Source organism: Misgurnus anguillicaudatus, chromosome 12 (genome assembly GCF_027580225.2).
Source record: "Misgurnus anguillicaudatus chromosome 12, ASM2758022v2, whole genome shotgun sequence".
Taxonomy (NCBI): domain Eukaryota; kingdom Metazoa; phylum Chordata; class Actinopteri; order Cypriniformes; family Cobitidae; genus Misgurnus; species Misgurnus anguillicaudatus.
In genome coordinates, this window is record NC_073348.2 from 40,338,463 (window position 1) to 40,353,777 (window position 15,315).

The 15,315-nt window shown below is 41.1% G+C and overlaps 1 protein-coding gene across 6 annotated transcripts in view; it reads right to left on the reverse strand.

Moving 5' to 3' along the window:
• Positions 1-840: 840 nt before the first annotated feature.
• Positions 841-15,315, reverse strand: part of apc (APC regulator of WNT signaling pathway) — a 35,636-nt gene continuing 21,161 nt past the window's right edge. For 5 of the 6 annotated variants that reach the window (XM_055207392.2, XM_055207389.2, XM_055207390.2 and 2 more), the window contains 13 exons: positions 14,416-14,605; positions 13,744-13,852; positions 13,537-13,650; positions 13,376-13,459; positions 11,735-11,809; positions 11,289-11,387; positions 10,830-11,208; positions 9,090-9,185; positions 8,852-8,991; positions 8,693-8,770; positions 8,494-8,610; positions 8,193-8,407; positions 841-8,107 (listed from right to left, as the gene is read on the reverse strand). In XM_055207392.2, coding sequence (XP_055063367.2) covers positions 1,753-8,107; positions 8,193-8,407; positions 8,494-8,610; positions 8,693-8,770; positions 8,852-8,991; positions 9,090-9,185; positions 10,830-11,208; positions 11,289-11,387; positions 11,735-11,809; positions 13,376-13,459; positions 13,537-13,650; positions 13,744-13,852; positions 14,416-14,605 — 8,051 coding nt within the window. In that variant the 3' untranslated portion in view covers positions 841-1,752. The remainder of the gene's footprint in view (positions 8,108-8,192; positions 8,408-8,493; positions 8,611-8,692; positions 8,771-8,851; positions 8,992-9,089; positions 9,186-10,829; positions 11,209-11,288; positions 11,388-11,734; positions 11,810-13,375; positions 13,460-13,536; positions 13,651-13,743; positions 13,853-14,415; positions 14,606-15,315) is intronic. The other variant, XM_055207394.2, reaches the window with a different exon arrangement.

A 15,315-nucleotide genomic window follows, 5' to 3' on the forward strand; every position in this document is an offset into this window, starting at 1 on the left:
TGTAAACATTTACAGGTTGTAACCGTAGTTGTTTACTGTAGTTACAGTGTACATTATGTAATCATTTATATGCATTATTAACACACACGTCTCTATATATAATATGTTTATGTAATAAGTGTATAGTTTTAGGTCTTACCTCATAAAGCACACGGTGATGAATACTGACTGAATTACACTCAAACCACTTTAAAGGGAAAACCACAGGAAATGACGAGACCTTCTCTAAACCCATCTGATATCCCAAATCCTGCAACTTATATTTAATGCATTAAAGACACTTTTATTATTAGCTTACATTTTTATATTGCATTCATTATTTAGAAATATTAAAGAAGGGTGTGATCTTCTAAAATGAGCTAAATAAATGTGTGCAGGCTGCATGTGCAAATAAACTATTAGTTTCAGTTTCCTTTTTTCAGCTAAAAAAAAACTAAACTTGAAAATGAGATGCAGCTGCTCGTCTTGTTAAAGTTAAAGTGAGAAGTTTGATTTGTTTCTTGTAATGTCGATATGAGGGACCCAAATAAATCGAATAATGTCTGAACTAATTCACAAGATTTACAGGTCTGAAATCGTACTAAATATGGCAATATCACAAAATGTTTACAAATGAGTCCTAATTGTACATGAAGTCATAATAATTAGGGTACTTATGACTAATACATTTTTGAGAGCTGACTGCATGTGAATCAGCCATTTGTTTACCCGGCCAAATTATATGAGTAACCGGATTACACTAAATGACCTAAACTTTGTGGAAAAAATCTATTTAACGAAAATGCTTATTAAAGGTCTCAATGAAACTGAATAATTTCTAGAATAAATGATCATACCACATTCACAAAAATGATAGTTTATTGTGTAGATTTACTATTTTTATTGGAAATATCTTGTAAACATCAATCTGCCCATTTTATTGCATGAAAGACAAAAAAAGTGATTATTTACACTGTGGTTTTGGCAAAACAGTTCTATCGAATTATGTGCTTAATAACGAAATAAAAAGGGTAAGCATAATGAGCTTTTTAAAAGGTACCAACACCAAAACCTACAGGAATAATTTAATTTTTCAACATTATTTCAGCCTTTCCAATACTACAGGTCCATCGAAAAGACGCTCGCCTCATCCGGCAACAACTATACACAAACAGCAGAGCAATGGATCTATGTTTCATATATAATCTATGTCAATATCATCATTCAAAGGTTACTTCTTGCTTTCAAAAGCGCGCACACTCATACACACACATACGTGTAAAATGTTACAATACAGCTATCAGTACAGTTTATGTGTCCACAGAAATGTTTATCTTCATAGGAAATACTATACCACTGAATCGGTTCATGCAAGGAGACAATCCATTATGTAACATACAATATGCAACAGCAGAATGAGTTTAGCATCTGTATTCATACAAGCTTAGAGTCGTTATCCTTAAAAAATGAAATGATTTAGTATTGAAGTCCACCAACAGTTTAACAGCATCCCATGTACTCCACCTTTAGCAGTAATCTTTGTCAATTCAAGCAACATACAGGTTCCTGGCGCATGGTTAAATTAAATATATACATACGTCTGTACAGTACAAATTGTCAAATAGTGTTCTCTCTGGATTTGAAAGCACAATATAGAGGCAAGCAACCAGCTAGAAAGTTACCTAACGCAGGTTGCGACTACGAGTTATATAACGGCGGCGGAGGCCAGAGTCTGTACGAGGTTTTTACTGGTTGCCGCTGGACCAGATAGCTTTACACAGAGGTGACAATGTAGGATCCACTTTCAGTCGTGTCCCCTTTAGTGTCTCTCTTCTTCACATTGCTCGTAATAGGTGTAGGGATCTGAGATGGTCTAGGTATTGCGCTGTCAACACTGCTCTTTCTGGGGCTTGGTGTGTAATTAAAAGGACTGACCCTAGCAGCTACAGCACCACTAGGGGAGCTGTGTTTGCTCGAATTACTCGAGCTAAAAGGCGTGCGTTCAGCTACTGGGAATTCATGAACCTCCGTGCTAATGTTTGGATTACTCGGTGTGGGCTTGATATCTGTGACTCTCTTATCAAGGGACTCTGTACTCCTGAGCAAATTCAGATTGGTTTCTGAACCCACGTGGCCCATTGGTGTAGTCTCATTTGCTGGAGTCTGTTTTGAGTCTCTGTCAAAAAGAAACCCCTTGCTTGTCTGGCTATCAATAACAGGAGGTGTGTTTGCTGTGGGAGATTTACTAGACCTTGGATTGTTTATGGGGCAGTCTTCAATTCTTACCCAGACATCTTCAGTTCTGGACATAGCAGCGCCCATGGAGAAAGCAGCATCATTAGATGGTTCTGGTAGGTCTAATGTCATAGAAGGTGCAATTTCACTTTCTTTCATTTTTCTCCATGTTCCCTTCCGTTCTAGCCCTCCCTCTTTGCCAGATTTCTGAGGAGGATTGAGGAGTTGCCTCTCATCCTCACTTCTCCCCTTTTCACTGGACTCTGAAGATGCAGAGAGAATCGATGAGCTGCTACCCGTTCTTTTCCAAGTGCCGACTCTTGGGAGAGATGACGAATGTTTGCTGTTCTCCCTCTTCCACGTTCCAGTCTTGTTGATTGGGAGCCTGGACGGACTTTCCGATTGGGATCGGGAGATGTCATGTCTTCGAAGTGACTTACCATCACCATTCTCAACGGAATTCTGACCGTTGGGGGACTTTCTCAAACCACTCGCCTGGTACGGTAAAGAGAGTGACATATCTGGTAAGGATGGACTAGATACTGGAGTCTGGGATTGGCTTGGGGAGGATGGAGATAGTGACTCAAAGGAGGCGGACTCCTCTAATTTCCTTTTTAGTGTTGGACTTGGGGCTTCTTTAATAAATGTCGACTGACGAACGAGCCCAGGTTTCTCAGACCGATCCGACTCGCTCCCACTAGACTTTGTCGATGACATTCGGGACAATTCTGCCTTTTTTGAAGGGCCTGTGGCTCCACACTGGTTTAGACTTTTTGAGGCAGATTCACTTCTAGGAATCCCACTGGTGCTTCTTGGCAAACCACTCTGCTTTGTTGGTGTCTGTTGTCCTAACTGCCTTCCTGGCGAAGTGTAAGTCATGCGGCCAGATCCTGATGATTTTGATGAAGCAGCGCTGGGAGATGCAGTGCGAGGCAGTTGGGATAATTTGTTTGATGGGGTCAGACCGTTTCTACCCGGTGAGACTGAGGCGCGACCAGGAGACTGCATCGGCCTTGTTAGTGATTGCTGAACCGGTCTAGAAGGTGTAGAGTCTCTAGACCCTGATCGAGAGGAGCCTTTACTTGATCCTCCTGGAGCAGATGGTGGATCCCTGGCAGGACTAGGTTCAGAACTTGCTGGCACTTTTATGTTTCTCTGAGAGTTTCCAGCACCTGGTGCCTGGGAGGGTGGTTTTGTCATTTGACCACGTGGAGGTGGTTTTTTAGGAACCGGACTGGTGCTAGGAGAACTGCTTCTCACACCAGGAACATGAATCATTGTTCTCCCCCTGGATATCACGGGTGCTGGAGCTTGCCTGTGCTGAGAAGACATGCTTTCAAGACTGGGACGGGGTTTTCCTGTTATTAGACTTTTATATACCTTTTTCCCACCTTTCAGGCTCTTGGCAGTTTCCTCCTCATTCTTTTTTACCTCTGAAGTGCTTTTTTCACCAGGTTTTAATATTCTTGGCCCTTTGTTTGCAGCAGGCTTGTTGTCATCTTGGTTTAATGGAAGGTGAAAAGGTGACCCAATGGAGATGCCAGATTTGAGGGAAAGAACTGAATCCGAATCAGAAGACCCTTGTCTGGAGAGACTGGCTGCAGCCTGATGTAGACTGCTAACAATAGAGTTTGCACCCTCTTGAATGGCTTTCCAATCAAATGATTCGGAGTCTGGTGATAATGCTTGCTCCGAAATAGGACTGTGTGTGTCTGTGAGGTCTAATACAAGATCTGGTTCCTCTGCTAAAATGCCATCGGCCATCATGCTTTTATCTTCCTTAACTTCAGCTTCATCCATCTTGCTTCTTGGTGGTTGTTTCTTTTTCTTTGGCATTGCCGAACTTATGCATTCTTGTAGAAGATCATCTTCAGAATCAATACTGAGAGAGCTTAAAGAACTATTCCTAGAGAAACACACAGGAGTGTCCTCCACATGAAAGGCTTTTGGTGCATAACCAGAGGCTTGCGGTCTGGGTACTTCCATCTGGGTTACATCATCTTTATGCGAGCAGTCTTTGTTGTTGTTTTCTTGGTCAATATCGCTAAGTGAACTAAGCGATGAGTTTCTTGAGAAACACACTGGTGTGTCTTCAATTGAAAACTTCTGTTTCTCATCACACAGTGCTACTGTATTATCTTTGGATGCTTGTGAAAAACTATCTTGTTTTTGAATTGGTTTTGCTGGAGCTGTTTGAAATACTGGCACTCTGTTGGCGTTTACTGGCTGTTCTGCACTGCACTTCAAAGGTGGAACTTTTCTTTGCTCTTTATCTTTGCGCAGCTCTGCTTTTTCCTTAGATAAGTCAATGTCATCATCCTCAAAGTCAAGGGAGCTAAGCGAATCATTGCGAGAGAAGCAATAAGGTGTGCCCTCAATTGGTGTGTAATGATGCGGAGAATCAAAAGCAAACCCGGGACGTGGTCTCTCCTCAGCATTAGCAGGCTTATCAGCAAACTCTTTTGATGCTACTTTGGGCTCATGCTTTTTGGTTTCTTTGTTTTTATCTGGGTATGAAACCGCTTCTGGTAAGTTATGGGGACCCTCTGGCCGTTTAAGCATCCTTGCTCTGTACTCGCTGCTTTGTGGCATAGGCTTTACAGGAGAGGTTGGCTTTTTCTTTTCCAGGTCTTGCTGAACCAGATTGCCAGTGGCGGTAGATGGATGCTGAGTCTGATCAGACATTTTCTGCACCCTAAACGGCTTATGAATTTTGCTTTTGGGCATTGCTGAATTGATGCACTCTGCAAGAATATCATCTCCTTCATTCTCACCCACAGCCGATATTGTGGAAGGTAACACGCCCATATCTGTATTCTCTGCACTTTTTCCCTCTGGTAAAGTGTCTCGTCTTTGTCCAGATCCTTCCGCATGGGGAGCTGAACTTTCCATACTTGCCAACTCATTTGGGGGTGAATCAATAGTGAGATCACTGAGAGATGTTGCTGTGGAAAAGTTAATGGGTGTTCCCTCAACACAGTATATACGTGGTATGTCCTCACCATGGGTTAGGGTCACATGTTTTTGCTGTTGCCCTCTGCTTTGTGACGGTAACAATTTATATACAGGGAGCTGACTTGGTTTACGAGCCACAGGCGGGGGGATTCTTGAGGTGCTCGAAGGCGACTGCTTTTTCGGTTTCCGTGATGATTTTGTTGGCATTGCTGAATTAATACAGGCCTCTAGAATCTCTATGTCATCATCATCATCTGAATCATCTAAGAGATCATTTCCAACTTCAGATGCTGATGGTGGTTTCTCCTGAACGTTGGGCTCTTTAGTGTCCTCTTTCTCAAGCTCTGTCTCGATACTGTGGTCATCTTCATGAACTGGAGGCATTATTTTCATCTCAATGTCTTTCTGGATGAATGGTTCATCTAAACTCAGTGCACTAAGGCTTGAAGCACAAGAAAAGCCATCTGGAGTGCTTTCTGTGGCAAAGTGTAGAAGAGTATCATTATCTGGAAGAACCTGCACTTTCTGCACGGCTGCATTGACAACTGCATGCCTTGGAGCCAAATTCTGTTTATCAGAGTGGGGTGGGACTGTAACCTTTTGCTTTACCGATGTGGATCGTGGTGGTGGAGGTGGTGGTGTCTTGCTACGACTCGGAGGCATTGTTTGTCCGGGACTATCGGGCAGATCACTCGGGCTGATAATTCCACTGACCATCCCACTGCACGGCTCACTCTGCACAGAACTTGCAATGGAGTGGCTTTCAAAACTTTCAAGTGAGCTGACAGAAGTACATCTACTAAACATGAGAGGAGTCTCTTGTACGTCATGTTCAGGAGGACTTTTTGGTGTTTGGGCACCGCTTTTGGATGGAGATTTAGCACCGGATGAAAATTCCACCGTTTTGTGATGCCTAGAACCATCTCCATGTCCCAAGTGTGTTCCTTGATGTCGTGGTGGCTTCATGCGGACATAATGCACTGATGACTGGCTCTCATTTGTCCGGTGGTCTTGTGTAATGCCACTTGTGGCATCTTTATCTGATATAGGCATATTTGAATAGTTATTAGACGAACCGACGTTACGCTTGCAGCTCTCCATTTCATCTTCCTCAGAGGACAAAGATGATAAAGAGCTACCACGTGAGAAACATATGGGAGTGTCTTCCACACAATATGTCTGTACTGTCTCTGGATTTATTGTGGAAGGCTTGCAGGCTGGGTTCTTCTGAACTGCTCTAGTTGGTCCTGATCTGCTTTGAGCAGATGATGGGTGGAGCTGCTTTTGCCTTCCCTGATTCTTTATAGATGCCACAGAGGAGGAACTATCCTGGCTTAAATGGTCTTTAACAGAGCTTTGGGCAGACGATGGCTTTGAATGACTAAATAAGGCCTTTTTGGAGGAAGCATCAGGATATTTTAAACTGTAATCAATAGGCTGTTCTATATGGCGATCCTCATTGTATTTCAGACCGTAACTTGCAGGTTGATCATCAAGCTGTTCTTCTTCTGAATATCGCTCACTGTAGTTAGTCGGTTTGTCATCTGCATAATCATCAACAGCACACAGCGTTTGCGAAATCTTTTTGTTAAGCCCATGACCGGAGCCACTGTTTATTTGTTCACTTGAGCCCCTTGGCCTAAATCCAGACATGCCCTGTTGAGCAAACCTAGGCTGAAACTTTTTCAGTTTGTCTTCTCCTTCACTACTGCCTTCAGTGTACATGGGGTATCCTGGACTTTGGGATCTAGGTGGTTTCTGATCAGATCTTTTCATTTCACCATCCGTGAGCTTAGGCCTTGCCCATCTTTCATTCTGGCTTGGGCTTTGTTGACCAGAGTTCAGCTGTTCATCTGAATACTTCAAGCTGTAGTTAATAGGTGTGTCCAGATCGCCATTGTCATCTTCCATGTGATTTGCATTGTGTATCTTGTGGGCAAGATCCGCAGGATATTTTCTGTAGACGCAGCATTTGCCTTCATCGTCTTCTGAGTAGGAGTCCACCACCGATGGCTTCATTTGACCCCTCTTACCGTAGCCATCGGTGCTGTTTACACTATTCAGACTGTCATTAGATGCTCTGCTCTCCAGTTTGGGAATTGGGCACGGTCTACCAGACGGGTCAGTTTTGTAGCTGTAAAGGTTTTGGTGACCATGAACGGCAGTCGGCCGTCTCATCATGTCGTCTTGAACTACGTGAGAGTCCGATGTGGAACCTGTTGTTCTATCATCCATACTTAAGTGCATACTTTGGACTTCCTCCATAACTACTGCAATCTGAGCGGCTGTTGTAGGAAGCTGCATCATTCGCTTTGCAGGCTCAGCATCAGAATGAAATCCCCTTCGTTCCCGATCTAAACTTCTGTCTCTTTCGGCTCGGCCGCTTTCTGCGTTTCCTCTGTCCCGAGAAGATGGGCTAGAGAGCACTGGGATGTTCATGTAAGGTGTGCGAACTCCGACTCCATTAGGACTGTAACCGTCTGATCGACACACACCATCATAATCACCGTAAACGTTATGCTTAAGTCTGGGCTTGGCCCTATGAGATGCCTTGGGGCTCAAATTGTCAATGTTATCAAAGGTTTCAGAGAGATGCTGTGCATCTAGTTCTTCAAATAGTGCTTTCTGCTTTCTAACATGGAGGGACGGTAAACTGGACCCGGGGGACATTATGTTGGCATCCTTATATTTGATAGGTCGATTGGCCATGAGGTTCCTCAACGCGGCTGCACTTCCCATAGCTATCATCTTGTGCTTGGAGTGAATGAGGTTCTTCAGCATGGCAACTGCTCCCATGTCCCATAATGACTCCTGATCCTTTGCGTTCCTAGCAGAGAGGTTCCACAGCGTTCCACAGGCATTGCTCACTATTGTCAGACTGTGTGATTTGAGGTGCTGAAGAAGGGTCTGTAGACAACTGTTTTCTCTCAATATTTGCCTAAAGAGAGACAGGGAAAGTCATATTACACACTTGTTGTGGCAGGATGATGTGATTTTAAATTATACAGTATCTTCTACTATACCTGTGCTCTTCATTCGTGGCGATGAGGCTTGATACGTTTCTTAAAATGCCACCCCCACTTTCTATAATGGCAAGGGTGTTGGTTTGGCTTCTGTATGTTAGAGTGCTCACTAAAAAGGCCAAAGCCCCAGGAACGGAGCAGATATCAGCTTTGTTTTCAGTGCAATGTGCTGACAGGTTCCAAAGGGCACTCAGGACACTTTTTAATGTGGATTCCTGGAAATCAAGGAAAATAAGATATAATGCATTGCTAAATGGATTACTTGCATTATGCATTCACATGATCCGAATATCAGACTCACCTTCTGAACCTCTAAGGCACACTCCATTAGAGCTCGAACACTTCCAACCTCCCGTAATATTTTCTTGCTGTTTACATCAGCTCGCCATGACAGGTTTCTCAAAACACTGGCAATGACCTAAAGCAGTACAGAGTTTAGTATCATGGACAACATGAAAAAATGTTAGCAATACAAAACATGCAATTCCAAACAGTGATACCTGCTGTAGGTCTTCGCTTTCTGACTTCAGTTGTGCTACCATGGCCCTCATGCAACCTTTCATTGAACAAAGTGTAGCCTGTGGGCATGAAAGGAACAATTAAATAGCTTGACAAGAATAACTACACTTATACGGATAGTGCCAAGACAGATAAAGTACCTTGTTAGCAACATCACCAAAGGTTAAATTAGTTAAAGCCATCCCAGCATATCGTCTGAGGGTAACACTGTAGTGATCATTGGTCAGGCCGTAGATCTCACAGTCGACCTGCAGAAGCTCCCCGATTGCCTGAAGGCCTCCTGCATTAAAAGTTCGATTTAGCCAACAAGATTCTTTGATTTAAGGTTGAACAAGAATAAATTGATAAATGCATTTCAGTTTGTATTGGAAAACATACCAAGTTCATTCATTGCATGTCTGTGCTCTTCATCAAAGGACAGTTTCATCAGAACACAAACCGCTGGACAGATCTGATGCTCGACAGGAGAGGGCACTGTAATAAAAACATTGTACATTAATGATGAGATTACACATGAATAACGTGTCCAAACACTTGGAACAGTTATGAAATCATCCATTAGTCTCCTTTCTACCAGAACATTTCATACCACTGATATCTATAATGAATAAAGTGCTCAGGGTCTGTAATGTGTGCGACACGGTAAAGTGTGTATATTTGTGGTGTAATGCCAATACACACACACTGCACAACTAAATGACAGCAAATGAGATATATACACAATATTGTGTTTTCACAAATAAGACAGAAATTATTATTTATTGATTGAAATCATATTCAATTTAGGTTAATATTTATATTAGAGCAGTCAAAAGATTAATCGTGATTAATCGCATTCAAAATAAAAGTTTGAGTTGGAATATTGTATTTGCTAGTGTATTGTCTGTAATACATGTATAAATAAAAAAGTATTTTTTATTTATGCAATATAAAAATTAGTGCTGGGAACAGATTAATTGCAATTAATCGAATACAAAATAAAAGCGCATTTTTGCAGAATATATTGTGTGCGCTGTGTGTAATTATTTTGCATATATAAATACACACACATACATGAATTTAAGAAACATTTCTGTATGTTTGTGTGTGTATATTTATAGATATAGATATTTTTAATTAGTGCTGGGAACAGATTAATCGCATACAAAATAAAGTGAATTTTTTGTAGAATATATGAGTGTGCGCTGTGTGTAATTATTTTGTATGTATATATATATACACACACACACACACACACACACACACACATTCATGTATGTATTTAAGAAACATTTACATGTGTATATATATTTATTTATATTTTTATATATTATATATTAACAATAAAAATTGATATATAAATAAAAATGTTCTGAAATGTATGTGTGTATGTGTTTAAATATACATAATAATTACACACAGTACAGACATATATTAAGCAAAAATGCACTTTTATTTTGTATGCGGTTAATCGCGATTAATCTTTTCCCAGCACTAAAAAAAATCTATATCTATATATCTATAAATATATACACACACAAACACATACAGAAATGTTTCTTAAATTCATGCATGCGTGTGTATTTATATATGCAAAATAATTACACACAGCCCACACATATATTATGCAAAGAAAATCTTTTATTTAGAATGTGATTAATCGTGATTAATCTTTCGACCCCCCCCCCCCCCTAATATAAAGATCAGTCTGGTTAATTTATTAGTGTATCAATAGTGGGATCCAAATGTTTGAAACCACTACTGAAAATCCTGCTGTTTCACTAAACAATTCACTTATTTAGTTGGTTTAATATTTCGTTAACCACCTAGAAATAGTGCAAAATATACTATATTTATATATCTAAATATATTGTCTAATATCTAATATATCTAAATATATTAAAAATATTTTACATCAAATAATTCCCTAGCTTTACAATCTTAAAAGTATGTTTAACAAAAAATATTCAAATATCCAGACTTTTCAAACAAGCATAACTTTGTTTATTTTATGTTCATATTAAAATTCTTTCGTACTTCAGTTTGCAATGCCTATACAACTAAAAATAATAAGGATCTTATATCCTCTGTGCTATTCTTGACAAGGCAATACATGAGACGGGATAAGTTAAGACTCACTTGGATTTTTGTCCTGGTCCACACCTCTCTCGTGGCTCTCCTGCCACTCCCAGCAGGTCTCACAGTAAGCCCGAATCTGTTCCAGCAGGTGGAGCACCCGGATCTCACGCCGCCCTCGTTTGTCGTCGGGCTGTGAATGGATAATGTTATGCAGGGCGGCGCTGGCCCTCGCCCGGGCCTCTTTACTGCCGCGAGAATTCCCGAGCAACACCGAATCCTTGTCGTTGCCATGGAGAAGCTGAATGAGCAGCGGCAAGCAACCGGATTGGCGCATGGCAATGCAACTGTCCTGAGAGCTCGACATGGCCAGGAGGGTTCGAGACATGTCATCTTTATCATGAGTCCCCAGCATGGACAGAAGAGAATACACCATTTCCACCTGTGTACATGAAACATGAATTGTGCTTTAGACCCTGATGATGTCAGGATGTTTATAATGAATGCATTTGTCTGGCTCACTTTAGTGCCAAGATGACTTGTGAGTCGACGCGGGACTGAGTAACTTCCAGCGCTGCTCATCTCGCTGACCGAGTCATGATCGAGCCGAGAACTGGAGCCCTGAGAGCAAATATAATTTAGTAATCCTAACGCACAGATGTTGTAGTTGATCCAATGACATATCGCTTACGCCATCTGTCTTAAAAATACCACAGGAGCTTACAGCATTAAGCAAGTGAAACTGTATGAAATAGAAAAAAAGGCTCATTTAATCTCAATGACCAGTAGCATTTGCATTCAAATCATTAATATTCAAAGCACACAGAAGCTCTCGGTGTGGACTGAAAGGGCTTTTAAAAAGGCCTGAATCGCTCTGCACCCACTGCCAAAAAAGGGCCATCAGAGAACGGACCATCAGCAAAATAATTCTCACAAATAGCTGAATGCATTAAAATGGTCTCCCTTACCTGAGAGCAAACAGCACTGGCGGGATCTCCTGATGCATGGGCGCCTTCGGTCTGGGTCACAGGTTCATGCTTGACCTGCAACAAAATGCTGATATGAAACTGAGATAATCTATAAAGTAAATGAGCCAAATGTGCACTGCAGAGACAAAACAACACTACGGGACGGACAAGATCAACTTTAAGACAGGTGGAAAGAGTCTCTGGATACAGCCAGATAATCAGCTCTATGTGTTAGGAGAGAGATCAGAGATGAAGCTTGACTAGAGCTATAGGAGCACAACTGCTGGTGCATGAAGCTCTTCATGACCTACATACATCAGACAACAGGATTACAGCAAACACAGAGGAAGAAGCAGATGCGTCCAATCAGATTCATCCTCACAGTAGCTGCGTTTCCATTAGCCTTAAAATTGAGCAAATTGACATTGCGAATAAAAATACGGTCAATTTAGCAAAACTCCCATATATCGCAAAAAAGTTTTTACGCTTGCATAAGGTGGTTTTTCAGGCAATTCGGAAAATGTGTATTTCGCAAAACTCCAATGAAAACAGTTTATGCTCATTTTCAGGTCACCTGATGCAAGTGGCATTGATGTTCACATAACACTCCTACGTCTCTTTTGATTTAAAAAATAATGTACTATTACCTCCAAGAAACACCTCTCTGCTCCTTACTGTGGGTTCACACCAGCCACGTTTGAGGCGTCAATTTTGCGTTCACTGGGTCTAGTTTGCCACTTGAACATTTTGAGTTTACTCGCTTCATACGCGCGTGAAAGCTGCGCGTAATACTCTAGTCACCGAGACATTCACGAAAAATTCGCGTCATGGGAGGGGCTTCTGCAACTTCGCTCGCTTTCTGTAATCACGTCACTACTAGAGCAAGCTCCTGATTGGTTAACGCGGCGCGTTTTTCAACCAAAGTTAAAAATTTTCAACTCGCGCATTTCCCGCGGCAACGCTCAATTTGCATGAATTAGACGTGCAAATAAGGCGGAACCACGTTGCGCATTCGCGCCGCAAGACCTCCAGACGCGCGTCAACGCGTCTTTACATTGACTTAACATTGAAATTACTCGTGCTTGACGCCTCTACCGTGGCTGGTGTGAACGCAGCATAAGTATAAGGGGCTGTCCTTGGCATAAATGTTTAGATAATACTCTTACGTCTCCTTCAGTTGAAAATAATGCATAGTGCAATGAATGTGGCATTAGTAAACCCACCAACATCAGTCGACGTGATGTTTGGAATGACTTATCGCAAGAGTAAAAACTATGTTTTAGTCGCATATAATCGGTTAATGGAAATGCCTTCATTTGCAATAGTGTGTGAAAATAACGCTAAATTTTTGCGCAAATCTGCAATGGAAACACAGCAAGTAAGACAATCACAAGTACAGACAAACACAAACTTTTGTATATGTAAATAATATAAATCTATGTTGTGTACAGACAGTGCACCATATATGCATGATATAGGTTATGTGTCTAAATGTATCTAATTTAAAGCACTGAAGCTGAAAATATAAAGCACTAGCAAAATCTTGATGAATATTAATAATAACTAGATAGCTAATTTTGCATGTAAAGATGAATGTTGACTGCTTTACTGAATCTCAGCATTGGCAGATTAATCTGTTACCTCCGAGTCCGCCGACTGAGTCGGTAAACGCGTCCGAATCCTCAGCATGTCTTTTTCAATCTGTTGTATCCGTGCGACACGCACCTGAAAAGCGATGAAATCTTGTTTAGTAAACATTATCTGCACTTTCACACACGGTTACTTTCCGTATGTGCCCTTACCTGTGCCCGTTTCTCCATGTCCTGGCACGTGCCCAGCTGTTGCTCCATGGCGGCTCTGATCTGACGGGCCTCATATTCCAGCTGTCTGCGAGTCATGTCGGTCTGCAGAGAAAACTACAACATGACATGACACAGAGGTCACACACACACACACAGCCGGTTAATGAGCTCAGCGTACAGTGAGAATGACAGAAATGTCTGACTTACATTCTCAGTGAGTGGCAGACTGTCAATCCGTTTGGTGAGGTTTTGTAACTGAGCATAATACCAATCTTTCTCCTTCTCTTCCTTTTCCAACTCAGCCACCAATAAAGACCTGATATAATACAGACAAAAGATCATGAAACGATGAATGAGAAAACAATTAAAAGAAAACAGATCAGACTGTATTTATTCTACATTAATGCACCAAGCTAATACGTTGCTTATCAATCATAAACATTAAAGGTGCCAAAAATGCATTGTAATAATCTGTTAAATTTTTCTCTGATATTTACATAGAAGGTTTGTAACTTTATTTAGTGCAAAAATTATCCATAAAGATGTCTTTTTAGGATTTTCACAATATGTTATTACCATGTACTGAACTCCTACTGCACCTTTAATAAACTATATTACTTAAAACAGTGATTTAAATTATTATTAATCAATTGTTTTATTTAACGCAGACCTATTTGATGACATCACTTCTGCTAGTTTATAAAGCCATAATCTACGAATAATTATTCTCTGTCACCTGAGCTATCTGGACCGTACCATTTGTACCCCGCAGTTTATCACGTAAATCTCATTTAATGACAAAACCCTGTAAGAGCTTCAAGTGGGGAATCCTTTAATCACCCTACTTAAACAAGAGTTAGTAATCGAAGCAGTGCTGACCGTTCTTTCTCCAGCTCCTCCAGATACCCAGCGCTGTCTCTGGTCCCGCCGGTTACCCCTCTCCTGGAGAAGGAGCTCATGGGACTGGGACTGGGGCTGCTGTCGGTCGAATGAGCCGAACCAGAGCCCTGCAGAGAGGTCTTGGACCTCAGCTTCACACCAGAGAAAGTGCCGGGATCAAGACTCATTTCTGCAGAATGAAACACAATGATGAAACCTTATGAATGTTTATTAAATCTGTACATCATGCAAACAGGTTCCTGCATCTACATAATCATACTTTCTACATACTTTTAAGGCCTCTATATATTGCACATGAAGCACACAGAGACATTGATTTACTGACTAATAATAATGTTACATTATACTGGCTTACATTCTGGCAAAACCATGTACCTTACAAGGCAGCTTATTTATGCTGTCTACCTTATTTATGCTCGTCTATTGCTGGGTTTCCATCCAAACGTGAAGCGAATCTTTTCAAAATTTGAAAAAAAAAGTGATGAAAATGTTTCCATCAAGTTGTTCGAACGAATGAGGGTGGTATTGGTAACCAACAGTAAATAAAACAAGGCACGCTTAGAAAATGGAGACAAGACTGCATTTAGTTACGATTGGGCAAGTTATAAATTTACTAGCAGTGCAGCTTGTAATTGCTAAACTGATTGTTGTGCACAGAAGAAGGAATGCAGAGTTTTTGATGCAGGAACTAACAGCAAGGGCATTGCAACGACATCGAGCCCCATATGTGATAAAGACAATGACAGCAGAAACAGCTAGACAATCAGTCATGTGGGTTTAATGTTCACAACATCAGAACTTATTCAGCAAATGCATTTCCATCTCCCATTATTCACATTTTTTCAAAATGTCAAAAACCACCTCAAGCGAGAATAAAAA